We start from the raw sequence: 17,058 nt of genomic DNA on the forward strand, positions 1-17,058 counted from the left end.
GTCTTCCTACCTGTAACCCCTTCATCCCCACCCCAGGCAGTGAAGCCCCACCATCTGTTTATGAGGCGGGTGGACACAGAGATAGGCTGATGGTGAGGGGGTTTCACACACTGCGGTAACTAAGGCCTAAGCCCCACCCACTCTCCACCCCTGCGCTTAATCCCACTTGACAAATAGAAGATCCTGCTGTCCCTGAGCACTGTTAAGGGTTGAACTCTGTCCTCCAAAATCCATGTTGATGTCCTAACCACTAGTACCTCAGAACGTGACTGTATTTGGAGATAGAGTCTTTAAAGAGGTATTAAGGGTAAATGCAGTCATTAGGGTGGGCCCTACTCCAATATGACTAGAGTCCTTATAAGAAGAGGAAATGTGGACACAGCCACACGCTGAGGGAAGACCCATGTGAAGACACAGAGAGAAGGCAGCCATCCGCAAGCCAAAGAGAGAGGCCTCCGAAGCAACCAAGTCTGCCAACCCCTTGATCTTGGACTTCCAGCCTTCAGAATAGTGAGAGAATAAATTTCTGTTGTTTAAGCCCCCGTACTTTGTCATGGCCGCTTTAGTAGACTCGTGCAGGCACTTGCTCCAGACGCTGACCCCCTTGACCCTCCCTTGCTACCCCTGCATTCTCCTCCACACACCCCTGAGCCCCAGCCCCACATTCACCAAGTCCTTAGAGTCAAGAGAGTGGGCTCCATAAATCCGCAGCCACATTTTCTCATTTCAGGGCCTCTGAGGAGTGCTGGTTTGTGCTTCAAAGTGGGCCAGGGAAGGATAAACTGCCTTTGGAGCATTTGAGAGATTGAGGAGAGAATAGGAATCACCCAGAAAACAGACTGATGAATATTTTGAGTTAGAATCCTGCCACCCATGACAAGTCAGCTCCCACCCCTCCAGAGCTTCCAGCTAGAGCACTCGCAGTAACAGTTCAGTGGGCCTTTCCAGGCAGCCAGGCATGTGCTGCCCTCCGGATTCATTAACAGGGTTTCTTGGGGTCAGAGGAGGTGCCAAGGCCCTGAGAGAAGCCAAGCCCCAGAGGACCCCCAAGTTCTCCCCACAGACTCATATTCCTCTTGTAGGTGGGAAAGGGACGGAGAGGTGGAGGGGGAACGCCCTGTTCCACACTCTGTATTTACTCTGGGCATGGCTAATGACTCCAGGGCCTTATCATTCGGCCCTCAGACTGGGCTGGGCAGGTCTGAGAGTTAGGGAAAGTCCGTTCCCACTGCCCTCAGGGAGAGAAGAAAGGAGGGGGCAAGGGAGAAGCTGCTGGTCGGACCCACAATGAAAACGCTCCTTCTTTTGCTGCTGGTGCTCCTGGAGCTGGGAGAGGCCCAAGGATCACTTCACAGGTGAGGAGACGTCCCCGCACTGTGTTCAGCTGGGTAGTCCCCTGCCCTGCAACTCAGGGCTGCTCTGGGATAGGAAAGCTGACGGAGAGGTGAAGAGGAGAAGAAGCTGAGGGCTTGCATCAATGCATGGAAGAGGCTTACCCAGTGGCCACCTGTGTATGGCCTTAATCTCCAGTCCTCAACAAGTCATCCTCCTGCCTCCACCTCCACGGAGGTGCCTTTCCAAGTCCCAGGGGTCTTCTTGTGTTGCAAAAGAGCAGGAACCTGCAGTTGTGGTTTGTAGCTCAAAGCACCCCAGTACTTCCCCAGGGGACTGACAGTCACGGTCCCCAAGAGTTTTTCTGTCCCTTTAAATCAGCCCTTCGTGATGTTCATGTAAAACTGTAGACCGCCCCACATCTCCCATTTTCCTAGATCTCAAAGAGCTCAGCTCCAGGAGGGGAGCCATTTCCACTCTAAGATTCTAAGACCCTACAGGGCAGAGATGAGGCTGGGCAGGCTAAGTGGCAGACAGGACGCTGATCCCACCTGTATCCTGCATGCTATCTTGCAGATCCCCGCCCCCCACCCATGTCTTCTCTAGTTGGCCGCTGAGAAAATGGGACGGGAATGGGGGGAAGAGGGAGGCAGAAGTACATCTCCTGCTCACATGGGGGTTTGTCTCCAGGGTGCCCCTCAGGAGGCATCCGTCCCTCAAGAAGAAGCTGCGGGCACGGAGCCAGCTCTCTGAGTTCTGGAAATCCCATAATTTGGACATGATCCAGTTCACCGAGTCCTGCTCAATGGACCAGAGTGCCAAGGAACCCCTCATCAACTACTTAGATGTGAGGCCTCCTGGGGTCAGGGCTGGGGAGAGGTGGGAGCGGGAGGAAGGCCCAGCATTAGGGCATGGCCAGTGCCACATCAGTAGCACTGAAGGCCATTGTGGATTTCTTCACTTGGATGATGATCCATGGGGACTGATTCCCTGGGTCCCCATGGAGTTGGCTAAGCAGGCCCCCATGTACCCAAATGTCAGAGTTCTCTGCAGAAGGAAAGGGCTGGGGGTGAAAGCATCATCCCACACTGAAGGCCCCTGCTTCTGCTCTTAGCCGGGCAGCTTACTGGCTGTGTACCCTTAGGCAAGTTACTTAACCTCTCCCAGCCCCAGTTCCCTGGTCTGTAAAACAGATGGTTCTTCCTCCACTGCCTCTCCTACAATGTATTTATAAGAATCAGGTTAGTGCAGGTAAAATCAAATGAAGTAGCCACAGGCTTGGTTTGATTTCCTCCCTCCTGGCCATTTCTCTGCTCCTTTTACCTTTTATTTTCCAGCGTTGCCACTTCCTAGGCTCTGTAAACTCCAGTCTGCAGTACCCCAGGCTCTGGCCTCAGGGAGCTTTCCCTTGGCTTCCTGGTGAGCACCCTTGTCCCTCCCCACCACCCACACCCTATTTCCTTCTCACTCTTCCTTGCAGATGGAATACTTCGGCACTATCTCCATTGGCTCCCCACCACAGAACTTCACTGTCATCTTCGACACTGGCTCCTCCAACCTCTGGGTCCCCTCTGTGTACTGCACTAGCCCAGCCTGCAGTAAGTGGGGCCAGGAGCACCAGCAGAGAATGTCTGGGGGCTAGTCCTGGGAGGCCAAGCCTGGTACTCTGGGGAAGTGGGGCTTAGGTTCCAGAAACTGGCCATCCCTGCCACACCAGCTTCCCCTCTCCATCTTGGAGTCTACTGTGGAACTGCTTATAGCAGAGATAGAGCAAAGCCAAGGAAGAACTAAAATGTAGCTGCTGTCCAAGATAGCAACTTTCATACTGATCAGAATTAATAGAAAGAAAGCCATTGAAAAGAGAAATAAATCTTTGACATAATGACTCACTTCCTTTGGAACACCCAAAGGAATGTAGGGGAAGTTTAATTTAATTGGTTATTTCTGAGCAGGGAGGTGAGTCGGGTTCTAGTGTAGATAGTCTGCTTGTTTCAAGGAGGCTTGGTAGCCTTATCTCCTGGTGCACAGAGGTGGGGCTGGTGGGGCACAATGGCATGGGTGGGTCCATTTGTCCAGAGGTAACTCAGAAGTTTCAGTGAGGATTGGAAAAGAAGAGCTACAGAAAGATGTCTTGTTTGATACAGGACAAGTCCCAGAGACAGAATGTCTCTGGAAACCCCAAGGCTAGAGATGTCCATGGGTTGGGAGAAAAGTTGGGAGTAATTTCCTGGGGCAATTGTTTATCCCTGAGTTTCTTTTGAAGCCAACCTCTGACCTACAATGGGTGGCAGGGACTGTGGCTGGCGCCTGATAAATGGCACTTATCTTGGTGTGCCTCATGAGGTCATTGTGAACAATCAGGTTTGCTCAGGGATAGCTATTTGGTCCCCAATTAGGCCACATCTGTAGCTAGAGGGAAATGTAGTTGCTCATTAGGGAGGGGCATCGCCAGGCTTCTAGGGGCCCCCACTCAGTGTTGAGAGCTGAGGGAAGAGACCCTGCCACTCTGGGGCTGGGTGGCATTAGGGCAGAGATGCAGCCAGTGGCATAGGCAAAAGCAGTGCACTTCTTTCCAGAGACGCACAGGAGGTTCCAGCCTTCCCAGTCCAGCACATACAGCCAGCCAGGTCAATCTTTCTCCATTCAGTATGGAACCGGGAGCTTGTCCGGGATCATTGGAGCCGACCAAGTCTCTGTGAGTGCAAGTCCTTCATTTTTTCTCTCTTGGACAGAAACTTGGGAGACTTATTCAGAGGTCTTACATTTCAAATCTGCCTCAGGAATGGGTGGAAACAGGGGTTAGCACTAACTTCTAGGAGAAGGGGCAAGAAACACTCCCCACCTGAGATGGTGGCAGTGGGTCAGTCTGCACAGCATGCTGGGCCCTGGAGGAGGGCAGTGCAGGGGGACTCTGGCAGGAAGCAGTGCCCAGTGCACAAAGCCTGGTGGCAGGGTGCACAGCTGGATCTCCAGTCTCTAGGGCATTGAGGAGATAAAACCAGGTCTCCATCTTGAAGGATAAAGAAGTCCTCACCAGGGGGAGAGATTTGGACTTAGTAACATAAGGGGGCAAGGTCTGAAATGGGAGTCCAATCACAGAGGCAAGGCAGAAGCCCAGTTGTCCAAAGGCCAAGGTCCAAACTGAACTCAGTGCTGAGCTCGTGAGCTGTTCCTCAAACTCCTTCTGACCTCTGACCCTCTGACTCCCTCTGAAGTCCTATGGGTCCTAGAACTATGGGAATCAGACAAATGTGGGGACAGAGAACCTGGTACTTTTTCAGGCTTATAGACAACAATATATACCTGGGCCTTGGGAGAAAGAGAGATTGACCTACTCCTGGTGAACATTGGTCCATGGGGTATTCCCGAAGCCAGCAGGGCACAGCCTTCATCAACATCCCTTAGAGTGGGTGGAGCAGGACATATTATCAACTGAAAGAACGCCAGAAGCAGAAAAACACCATTTATGTAAAAATATCATACAGATAAAACAATGTACTGTATTTCCTATTGGAACTATGTATGCGTGTGTATACACACATACATATATAATATATAATATCCATATATGAATATATGTAATATACAGTATATCTGTATATATAATATATATCCATCTGTATATATTATATAGATACAATATATAACATATTATAGTATATAATGATTGCATAATTATATTATATAATATATGTTATATATTATATAATTAATATAATATGTAATACATTACATTAATATATGTTATATAATATATTAATTCTATAATATATAATATATTATAGAATATAATTGATATAATGTATTATATTAATAATATAGTATGTGTTATATAATATATTAATATGTTGTATGTAATAATATATTACATAATATATTATATTAATCTATTATATAATAGATTAACCTATTATATAATATATTAACATAATATATGTAATGTGTGTATATTATGTTATATATAAGATTATATATATTATGACATATATATTATATATCTAATTACATATAATATATATATAAAAGTAAAAATAACTATTTAGAAGGCTACGTCCCAAACTGATCATCACAATAACCTCTGAGATGCAGGGAAGGGACTGAAATTAGCATAGAAAGGGGAATTCGAGCCTATAGCTTGTCACTTATCTGTTGGCTCACCTGGCTGGTGTAGGGCAAGCCCACAGCAATGTCAGCTGCATTGCTCCTTCCCTCAGTTTTTCTGGCTCCAGGGCCATGTGTGCACTTACCTCTGTAACAAATCATCAGCTTTTGCTGCATAACGTCCCCATCATTGAGGTTGGAGACTTGGGGACAGTGAGAGAACAATGTGGGTTCCAGTCCACCCTCACCCTCATGGGTTCCTACTGGCCCTTTTTCTCCCACTTGGCATCTATCTTCCCTTTCTGCTGTGCAAACTATAGACTGCTGCTGCAGCATCAGGACAGAAACAATATCCTAAAGTATACTGTTTAACTAGCACCCACAGTTGCGTATAATCAATATCTATATCCACATCATTATAGCTATATCTATAATCTATAGTACCTCCTAATGGTTCTGCTTCTCTTATCAAACCCTGACTGACGTAATAAAGATATGACATGTGAAAATTTGTAGATGAAGCTGATGCAGCCCTTAAAGGGACCGTTTAGCCTGAAATGCATGTGTTGTTAATAGAAATGCTAATGATCAATTATCTAAGCTCCTATTTCAAGAAATAAATAACAAGAAAATGAGCAAACCGTAAACAAACAATAGCAAATCAAACCCAAAGAAATCAAAAGGAAGGAAATAATAAAGAGTAGAATGGGACGCTAATGAAATAGAGAAATCACACAGTACAGAAAATTAACAAAGCCAAGAATGAACTCTTTGAGACGAGTAATAAAATTGGTTAGCCTCTCACATGACTAAATAAGAAAAAAGAAAGAAAATACAACTTAACAATGTTAGAAATGAGAAAGAGAACATTAGTAAAGTTATCAAGAATAATTTTATATTGATAAATTTTACAATTTTCAAAAAATCAGCAAATGCCTTGAGAAATACAGCATACCAAAACTGATGCAAAAACAAAAAATAGAAAATGTGAATCTTTTAAAGATATACTCTGTTATTAAAAAATCTTTCCACAAAGAAAACTCCACAAAGAAAAACCTCACTGATAAATTCTCTCAACACTAAAAAAAATCAATCTTTCACAAACTCTTCCAGATATTTGACAAAGTAAAAACACTTTATAACTCATTTTATGAAACCAGCAGAACTTTAATAATGAAACTTGAAAAGGACATTATAACAAAAGAAAATATAAAATTACAGACCAATCTTTCTCTCATGAATATAGATGCCAAAGTTCTAAATGAAATACTAGCAAATAAAATCTTTTGGTATATAAAAAGATCATACCAAGGGTCATCTTTCCAGGAATTTATCATTTAACAGAATAAAAGGAGAAAAATCATATGACCAATATGATTATATTAGTAGGTTAATAACATTCGGTATCTATTCATGACTTCAAGAAAAACTCTTAGCAAACTAGGAATAGAAAGTAACTCCCTTAATCTGATAAAAATGAAGGGCTTCATCTAAAAGAAGCCCACAGCAAACTTTATACTTAATGGTGGATTGTCAAGAGACTTCTCCATAAGATCAAGAATGAGACAAGGACACTCAATCTCACCACTTCTATTCAACACTGTACTGAAAATCCTAGCCAGTGCAGCAAGGCAAGAAAAAAGAAATAAAGAACATTAAGATGGAAAAGGAAGAAATAACTCTGTCAATATTAATGTATGACAAGATAAGTAGAAAATCCAAAAATATCTACAGAAAGGATATTGGGATTAATATGTGAACTTAGCAAAGTTGCTGGATATGAGGTCAACATAAAAAAAATCATCTGGGGCCAGGCACGGTGGCTCACGCCAGTAATCCCAGCACTTTGGGAGGCCGAGGCAGGTGGATCACAAGGTCAGGAGTTTGAGACCAGCCTGACCAACATGGTGAAAACCTATCTCTACTAAAAATACAAAAATTAGCCAGGCGTGGTGGCACACGCCTGTAGTCCCAGCTACTCAGGAGGCTGAGGCAGAAGAATTGCTTGAACCCAGGAGGTGGAGGTTGCAGTGAGCCAAGATCATGCCACGGCACTCCGGCCTGGGTGACAAAGTGAGACTCCATCTCAAAAAAAATCATTTGGATTTATATATACAGGTTGTGGATCCTTATCCCAAATGCTTGGGACCGGAAATCTTTTAGATTTCAAATTTTTTCAGATTTTGAAATATTTGCATTATACTTACCAGTTTAGTATCCCAAATCTGAAAATCCATAATCTGTAATGCTCCAATGAGCATTTTCTTTGAGCCTCATGTTGGCACTCAAAAAGTTTTGGATTTTGAAGCACTTCAGTTTCAGATTTTCAGATTTGTGATGCTCAACCTGTAGCAAGTAAAACAAATGGCAAATAGATTTTTAATGACACTATTTATAATACCATCAAAACCATCAGCTACTTTGATGTAAATTTAACCAAAAATGTGCAAGAACTCTACTCTGATAATAGCAAACATTACTAAATAAAAGTAAAAGACTTGCATAAAAATCACAAACATTAATGAATAAAATTAAAAGACCTGTATTGAAACTAAACCATGCTCATAGATTGAATGACTCTGTTTCATTAAAAAGTCAAATTTTTTCAGATTGGTCTATAGAACCAATTTTATTCCAATCAAAACAACAGCATTTTTTCTTAGAAATTAGCAAACTGATTCTAACATTTATATGGATATGTAATACACCAATACAATCTTGCTGAAGAAAAACACTGGTAAATATCAAGATTTATTATAAAGTTACAGTTATATAGACGTGTGGTGTTGGCACAGAATTTAAAAAATAAACAAATGTAACAGAACAGAAAATACAAAACTATCCACACAGTCATCTGACTTATGTTGAACATGATACTGCAGTATATGAAGGAAATGATGGTATATTTATTAAATAGTGCCAGGTCATATGAATATCCAGATAGAAAAAAATAAATCTTAACTCCTACCTTAAACATTACCACATTTCATACAGGTTCCAGATCTCAATGTGAAAAGTAAACAATAAAGCTTTTAGAAGATAACATGAGAAAATGTTTTCATGGCCTTAAGGTAGGCAAAATTTTCTGAAACAAGTTACAAAAAAACAGCGTACAATAAGCACAATGATGAGTGACAGAAGCCAGATACCAAAGAGTTCATATGAGATGATTCCATTTATATAAAATCCAAAAAATAGGCAAAACCAATATATGCTATTAGAAGTCAGGAGACTGGCTCTTCTTGAGGAGGGGCGCAATGATTGGCAGGTGCGTGAGGGCTTCTGAGGTTTGGAATGTCCTGTTTTTTGGGAATATAGCAAGCATCTTTGTGCTCATTTAGTCAAGGAAAGTTGGGAAGGAGAAGAATTAGCTTCAAGACAGAGGAAAATCCAGGAGTCAAACCCTTTGCCAGCAATCCCCTGTGCCATTCTCCTGTGGGCTTTCTCCTACCAGGTGGAAGGACTAACCGTGGTTGGCCAGCAGTTTGGAGAAAGTGTCACAGAGCCAGGCCAGACCTTTGTGGATGCAGAGTTTGATGGAATTCTGGGCCTGGGATACCCCTCCTTGGCTGTGGGAGGAGTGACCCCAGTGTTTGACAATATGATGGCTCAGAATCTGGTGGACTTGCCGATGTTTTCTGTCTACATGAGCAGGTAAGGCCCATCAAGTCTGTGAGGTTAAAGTCAGTTATAACTACAGGGAGACAACACGTACACTTGACTTAGCAGTCAAAAGACCTGGTTTAGGTAGCTTGGTCCATTATCAGCTGTGTGATCTGAGTCAAAATACTTAACCTCTCTGAATATTGAGGAAATGGGATTTGCTTCATCAAGTAGTTGTGAAAACACTTTGTAAAGTCTACTACACTGGCTTAAATTTAAGGAATCTCTGGGATTGGTTCTTCATTGATGCTGTCACTAAATATCAAGCTCCTATTATATGCTGATTATGATGCTCACATTGGGGACTCAGTGAAACAAGAAAGACAGTACCTGCAGGAGGAGGAGGCAGAAAAAAATGAAAAGTTAAGCTGACAATAAAATAATTGCATGCTGATGGATGAAAAAACAAAATATGGCATAGCCAAACAATCAAATATTATTCAGCCTTAAAAAGGAAGAAAATTCTGAGACATGCTACAACATAGAAGAAACTTGAGGACATAATGCTAAGTGAAATAAACTAGTCACAAAAAGACAAATTCTGTATGATTCCACTTAGGTGAGGTACCTAGACTAGTCAAATTCATAGGCAGAAAGTAGACTGCCATTTCCAGAGCCTGGGGAGGGGAAGCGAGGAATTCTCAAACCGTTGTTGATGGCCTAATGGGTATAAAGTTCCAGTTCTGTAAAATGAAAGGTCTGGATTTTACAACAGTGTGAACATACTTAACACTACTGAATTGTAGACTCAAAAATGGGTAAGATAGTACATTTTATGTTACATATTTTTACAACAATTTTTTTAAATTGCACATTGTTTTTGGAAAAGGTCATGAGGCTCACCTGTTTCTAGGCACTCTTGCCCAACATCCTTGGAGGGTCATCTCCTCTTCCTCCTTACACAGGAAGGTGATTTCTGACCTTCCTGGCTTTTTCCAGCTCAGACCTGGCCTGCTTTCACGCTGTTTCAGCATAAGCCCATTCCTCTCGTTCCCCTCTCCCATATGGAGGGTCCGGGATTTTCCCTATCAAGCTATGTTTCCTCTCCAGCATGACGGCACTCAGGACCAGTCCTAGGCAGAGCTGTGAGTAAGAGAGGCAGGTTGTCTAGACATCTCTGCTTCCCCTTGCAGAATTTCCTTCTCCTGTCGCCTGGGAAAAGTGGGCTGTAATGGGGAATATCAAGGCTTGGCAGTCAGACCGGCCTGGATTTGAATCCTGCCACTTACATTGCTTCATCTCACTGAGGCTCAGTTTCTTTCATGGACCACTAGGTTGATGTGAGTTAAATAAGTTTAAATAGATAAAATCCGCAGTAAACGGCCTTGCACCAAGGTAATCAACAAATGTGAGTTCCTTTCCCCACTCCCTCTGTAAAACCAGTGTCCTAAAAGTCCTACAGGTATTCACTTCTCTCCCTCTTTACCACCCTGATTTCAGTTTTGTATCTTTCTGATCCTTTTCCTCCTCAGAATGAATCTGTCTTAGGTCCTATTTCTCCAGAATCCTGCTAGGTCCCAGAACATAATCTGAGAAATCAATACCAATGAAAATAAGTTTTCAGGCTCTAGTAAGTCATGATACATTCATATTAGCCTCTTTGCCTTAACATAAGGAGCGAATAACACAAAAACGCCAGGCACTGTCACAACCATAGTGGGGAAGATACTTTGGGAAAAGGTGTCTTTGGAGGTTGCTTCAAGTCACACAGTGTGTACCCACCCAGGATGGTCCTGGCCTTGGTTCTGAATGACAGACCCACCGGCCCCATTTCCCACCTCCTTAACCTTTTTATCCAAGAAGGAGAAGAACATTCACAAATGGTCAAAGGGAGCTGTTTCTAACCTTGTGTCAAAAAGGCCCAGACCAATTCACTTGCAGTAGTCAGAGTCCCGGTCTCAAAGCCCAGGCTGATGTTTCTGCCTACCTGGGTGCTTGGCATGAGACCAAGAAGCAAAGGGTCCTAGCTGAGGCTCACCCCTAGAGTTTTGCAGTGGCCCTTCCTGGACAGTTTGTCTTTCTCTCCATGTAGTAACCCAGAAGGTGGTGCGGGGAGTGAGCTGATCTTCGGAGGCTACGACCACTCCCATTTCTCTGGGAGCCTGAATTGGGTCCCAGTCACCAAGCAAGCTTACTGGCAGATTGCACTGGATAAGTGAGTATTCCCCGTGAAGTAGTGACAGTACTAGGGAAAGAGGCACAACTCAAACCGAATTAACTGAAAAACCACTGGTCACTAGCAGAGGATGCCAGAAGCTTACTATGGTTGGAGGTATGGAGGTGCTGAGCGAGTGTGCAGGAAGGGACCTCTGTAACCAGGGCACCAGACACAGCTTCCTTCCTTGTACACGTGGCGTGCTTTTAACTCAACAGACAGTCAATACCAGTGCACAGCCTGCTCCCCTTTGTTCTTTTAATATTAACACACAAGGCAAGGGATGAGTAACATGGGGGTTTGCACAGGTGAATTGGACTCAGATCTTGCTCTCAAAAAACTTGTATAGAAGATGAGATGCACCCAAACCACTATCCCGTAAAATGGAAAGTGGTCAGTGTTCCAAGAGAGGTGCCACCAACATGGTCCAGCAGACAGGCATGATAGCTTCTACCTGAAGAACGCTCCAGTGTGTCATGGAGGGAGTTACATTGAAACTGAGCCAGGAAATATATACAGTATCTGGGCATGAAGCAATTGGGGAAGTGGGAAGTATGCCTGCCTCATACCTAGCGCCGTGCTAGACAATGCAGGAATTGGAAAAGCGTAGTTCAAGTTTCAATTCAGCTAGGATTGAGTTCCTGCAAGGTACCAGGCATTAGGAATGCAAAAAATAAAAGGCCTCAATGCTCACCATCTATTGAGGGTTTTTCACACTGTAGGAATTCACCTATTTATGGGTCATGACATCATTTTAGAAGATCCTGACCTAACCAGGCGTGGTGGCTCACACCTGTAATCCCAGGACTTTGGGAGGCCGAGGCAGGTGGATCACAAGGTCAAGAGATTGAGACACCTACATTTTTTGATGAATTGGAATACAGTAGAAAATACCAGAGTGCACTTCAATGGCATGAATGGGTGTGTGCGTGCACTGGGTCAAGAAGTAAACAGATTTCTTCCTATGGATCTCAGTAGAAAACAATTGAGGAACACTCATATGGTGGGCGGAAATCATTGATGTGCTCCAGGCATTGGAGAGCTCAAAAAAAGAGTGGGAGTTTCCTAGGAGCCAGGGGAGGGAAGGTGGGCCGACCACAACCCTGTCCCCTCAGCATCCAGGTGGGAGGCACTGTGATGTTCTGCTCCGAGGGCTGCCAGGCCATTGTGGACACAGGGACTTCCCTCATCACTGGCCCTTCTGACAAGATTAAGCAGCTGCAAAACGCCATCGGGGCAGCCCCCGTGGATGGAGAAGTGAGTGCCTGCCTGGGCAAGGGAGTGGTGGGGGCAGAAGAGCCAGGCCTTCTCTTGGGAGGTGAGAAGGCTCTAAACAGATCCTCCGTATTGGGTTTTAGTATGCTGTGGAGTGTGCCAACCTTAACGTCATGCCGGATGTCACCTTCACCATCAACGGAGTCCCCTACACCCTCAGCCCAACTGCCTACACCCTACTGGTAAGAACTGTTTCCTTATTCTGCAGGCCACAGGGCCCTCCCCACATGCCTGCCACTTCCCCTTTTCGATCGCCTGCACTTTGCCTGCCTTTACCCTAAGCCCCGCCCCACGTTGTTCTGCTCTGACATGGCATTCCCTCTGGGAGGGACACAGCTGCCTGTGGTGGAAAGACCACGGGGCTTGTTCTAATTTCCAGTTCTGCCATGAAGCAGTAGTGAACTTCAGGCAAGCCATTTAAGGAAGTCTTCTGACATTGCCATGTAGGGCTTTTCCACTGACAAAGTTTAATCTCCTCAACCACCAGGTCAGACTGGAGCTATTACTATCTCATTTTATAGGTGAGGATATCGAGACTCAGAGAGTCAAATAAATGGTTCAAGATATGAGCTGTTTGCAGGGAGGAGTGGAGAATAAGATTATATTTGTTCTAACATTCAAATTAACATTCCTCCTATAGCAAGAAAATGTCTTTTGTTGCAGTAAATTCTCAAGTTTGTCGGGTGAAGTAGAAAGGGAACTCCTAGACCTTTTGGACACCTATGAGCACTTCACACCACAGTTGGTCTGAATTTTCAGCATTGTAGGTATTCGGTACCACACTTCAACACACTAACTTTTCCAAGAGTCACTCACAGCATCAGGGTGACTGCATCAGAAGAGGGGTGCTAAGGTATAGACTGAGGGCTTCAGCCCTACCCCTAAGCCTCTATTAACTCCTTCCCAAAGCCACCAACAGACAATCCAAATAAAAACAAATGTTTGCTTTAAAACACAGCTTCATGGTAAGTCCCCTAAGCTCCTGCCACATAGGGATTATGGAGCTGCCACTGTGAACACCACACTGAGGACCAGTGAGACATTTAGACTGAGCCCTGTTCATCAGTCCACACGCCCATCAACACCCCAGCACCCCCACACTCTCACCTTCCCCCATGTGAGTTGAATCCCTGCCCAGGTGGAAATCATTAATGTGCTCCAGGCACTGGAGAGACCAAAAAAGAGTGGGAGTTTCCTAGAAGCCAGGAGAGGGGAGGTGCGTGGTTCTTTCCCAGTATGGTGAGTGGTTCTTTTAGAAGATCATTTTAGAAGCTCATGACCTGATCGGGCATAGTGACTCACACCTGTAATCCCAGGACTTTGGGAGGCTGAGGCGGGTGGATCACAAGGTCTTGTGCTGGTTCTTTCTCAATACAGTGCGTGGTTCTTTCCCACTAGCAGATTTCAATCAGAGCCACCTTGATCCATCAAAACTGCTGTAAAAATTTTGACTTTTCATGTCCTTCCTCTCAAGAAGTCTCCCTGAGCTCTCTGCAAATTTTCCCACACCCTCATCAGCAACTTCAAATTTCAAACATTGTTGGAAAGACCACACTTGCCTGGTAGAGCATGTCTTTGCCAAACTAAAAATTAGATTGGAGAAGGTGACACTCTTCTCTTGAACAAGGGATGCCTATTTGCCTCATCTAAAGGGGGGTCACTCAAATCTTTGTTCCCAGAACATTAACAAGAAAACAGCAGTGGATAGCCACTAACAGAGTTCTTTCTCTCCCTTAACAAAAACTAAGCTGAGCTTCACTAGAAACTAAAGAAACCAGAATTTAAACCAAGGTCTTCTGGTGCCAACCCTTTTGCTCTTCTAGCCATGCAACAAGGGTTTCCCAGTTGTAAAATGATGGTGACGGGGGCAGGTGGGAGTATATAACAGACGAACAGTTCTCAAAATTGCAGAACATAGACCCCAGGCCCGTAAGAATGGACTTATGCAGACAAACATTTTGTTGAGCAACCTAGGGTAGGGACATATGAAGCAGGAGGAAGAACCCACCCACCAAAATGGTGGAACCCACCAGCTGTCCAAGGCCATCCAGTGCCAGCCACCACCACCACACAGGCAGCCTCCAGGCAGTACTACTACCTTCTTCCCCCATATGTCATTTGCATCCTTCTTTCCAACCCCAGGACTTCGTGGATGGAATGCAGTTCTGCAGCAGCGGCTTTCAAGGACTTGACATCCACCCTCCAGCTGGGCCCCTCTGGATCCTGGGGGATGTCTTCATTCGACAGTTTTACTCAGTCTTTGACCGTGGGAATAACCGTGTGGGACTGGCCCCAGCAGTCCCCTAAGGAGGGGCCTTGTGTCTGTGCCTGCCTGTCTGACACGCCTTGAATCTGTTAGGTTGGGGCATTCTTTATACCTACAAAAAGTTATTTTCCAGAGAATGTAGCTGTTTCCAGGGTTGCAACTTGAATCAAGACCAAACAGGACATGAGAATACACACACACACACACATATACACACACACACACACACACACTTCACACATACACACCACTCCCACCACCGTCATGATGGAGGAATTAAGTTGTACATTCATATTTTTTATTGATTTTTGATTATGAAAATCAAAAATTTTCACATTTGATTATGAAAATCTCCAAACATCTGCACAAGCAGAGATCATCGTATAATAAATCCCTTTGCAACTCCACTCAGCTCTGACAACCCATCCACACACGGCCAGGCCTGTTTATCTACAGTGCTGCCCACTCCTCTCTCCAGCTCCACATGCTGTACCTGGATCATTTTGAAGCAAATTCCGAGCATTACATCATTTTGTCCATAAATATTTCTAACATCCTTAAATATACAGTCGGAATTCAAGCATCTCCCATTTTCCCACAAATGTTTGGCTGTTTTTATAGTTGGATTGTTTGTATTAGGATTCAAGCAAGGCCCATATATTGCATTTATTTGAAATGTCTGTTAAGTCTCTTTCCATCTAAAGAGTTTAGCACATTTGAACGTTGCTGGCTGAAATCCCGGGGTGTCATTTGACATGGTTCTCTGAACTTATCTTTCCTATAAAATGGTAGTTAGATCTGGAGGTCTTATTTTGTGGCAAAAATACTTCCTAGGTGGTGCTGGGTACTTCTTGTTGTGTCCTGTCAGGAGGCAGATAATGCTGGTGCCTCTCTATTAGTAATGTTAAGACTGCTGGGTGGGTTTGGAGTTCTTGGCTTTAATCATTCATTACAAAGTTCAGCATTTTACCTGATCGTTTCAGTGGTCATTGATGATCATTGCTGAGATTCACACTATAATTAGGGGCGGCAGAACAGGGGTTTTTCTAATTCTGCTATCCCTTTGGCATTTGTTAGTTGGAATTCTTCTATAAAAAACATACGCCGGGTGCAGTGGCTCACACCTGTAATCCTAGCACTTTCGGAGGCCAAGGTGGGCAGATCACGAGGTCAAGGGATCGAGACTATCCTGGCCAACATGGTGAAACCACTTCTCTACTAAAAATATAAAAATTAGCCAGGCATGGTGGCACACGCCTGTAGTCCCAGCTACTCAGGAAGCTGAGGCAGGAGAATTGCTTGAACCCAGAAGACAGAGGCTGCAGTGAGCCAAGATCACGCCACTGCACTCCAGCCTGGCAACAGAGCGAGACTCCTTCTCAAAATAAAAAAAATAATAATAATCTTTGGCTGGGCACGATGGCGCACGTCTGTCCCAGCACTCTGGGAAGCCGAGGAAGGAGGATTGCTTAAGCCCAGGGTGTCAAAGCTGCAGTGAGCTATGACCTCACCACTGTACTCCAATCTGGATAATAGAGTAAGACCTTGTCTTGAAAACAAGATAAAACAAAACAAAACCTTTCCCTCATCAACCATTTGCCCAGGAAAGAAGACAATTACTTGGGGTTTTGTTTCCTTTGTTTACCAGTTTTCAGAATGAGTTGGTGCTATATTAAACACCAAAGAATTTTAAACATATTTGATGTGTTTCAACTCACCAGTTTTTTCTTTAATGCCAAATCACCCTATCTTTAGCCAGTGGGTGATCTTCAAGTTAGTTCCTGTGAACTTTTCCAGCCCATCTTGCAAACTTCCAGTCCCATACATGGCATCAGCCATTGTTCCACAGAGTCCTGGTTCCTCAGTGGCCTCGGGTAATGACGTCATGTCCCAAAGACACTCACCTCTGAGAGGTGAGGGAAGAATCAATGATCTTACCTGGGTGGAAGCACCTGGCTAAGAGTGGTAACTTCCCTTCTGATTTGGGTGTCATGCTCAGAGTAGATCACAACTACACATCTGCACACATACATTTTTTGTTGGGTTTTTACTTTTATTTTTCCTTTTTAATGAAATTATTGCTTTTAAAGTTAATTTAGAACAGCCTGATACAAACAAGCTATCAAAGCAGTGTAGTAGAACAGTTAACAACACTGGCTCCGGAGTCAGGAACGCTTGGATTTCATTCCTAGTATCAGTTGTGGGACTTCTGCACCTCAGTTTGTTCATCTGTCAAATGGGCATCATAATAGGAACTACAGTTGAC

At 44.2% G+C, this 17,058-nt stretch overlaps 1 protein-coding gene across 2 annotated transcripts; it reads left to right on the forward strand.

Moving 5' to 3' along the window:
- Positions 1–1,183: 1,183 nt before the first annotated feature.
- On the forward strand, positions 1,184–15,761 carry CTSE (cathepsin E). 2 transcript variants are annotated; one of them, XM_054447637.1, is made up of 9 exons: positions 1,184–1,355; positions 2,023–2,179; positions 2,813–2,930; positions 3,909–4,027; positions 8,888–9,087; positions 11,129–11,251; positions 12,367–12,508; positions 12,610–12,708; positions 14,669–15,761. In XM_054447637.1, exons 1-9 carry the CDS (start codon positions 1,288–1,290, stop codon positions 14,831–14,833), a joined length of 1,191 nt encoding a protein of 396 aa, XP_054303612.1. In that variant the 5' UTR covers positions 1,184–1,287; the 3' UTR covers positions 14,834–15,761. The 2 variants fall into 2 exon arrangements, with proteins under 2 accessions (XP_054303612.1, XP_054303622.1); XM_054447647.1 differs by lacking the exon at positions 12,367–12,508.
- Positions 15,762–17,058: the final 1,297 nt, after the last annotated feature.

This window comes from Pongo pygmaeus, chromosome 1 (genome assembly GCF_028885625.2).
Source record: "Pongo pygmaeus isolate AG05252 chromosome 1, NHGRI_mPonPyg2-v2.0_pri, whole genome shotgun sequence".
Classification (NCBI taxonomy): domain Eukaryota; kingdom Metazoa; phylum Chordata; class Mammalia; order Primates; family Hominidae; genus Pongo; species Pongo pygmaeus.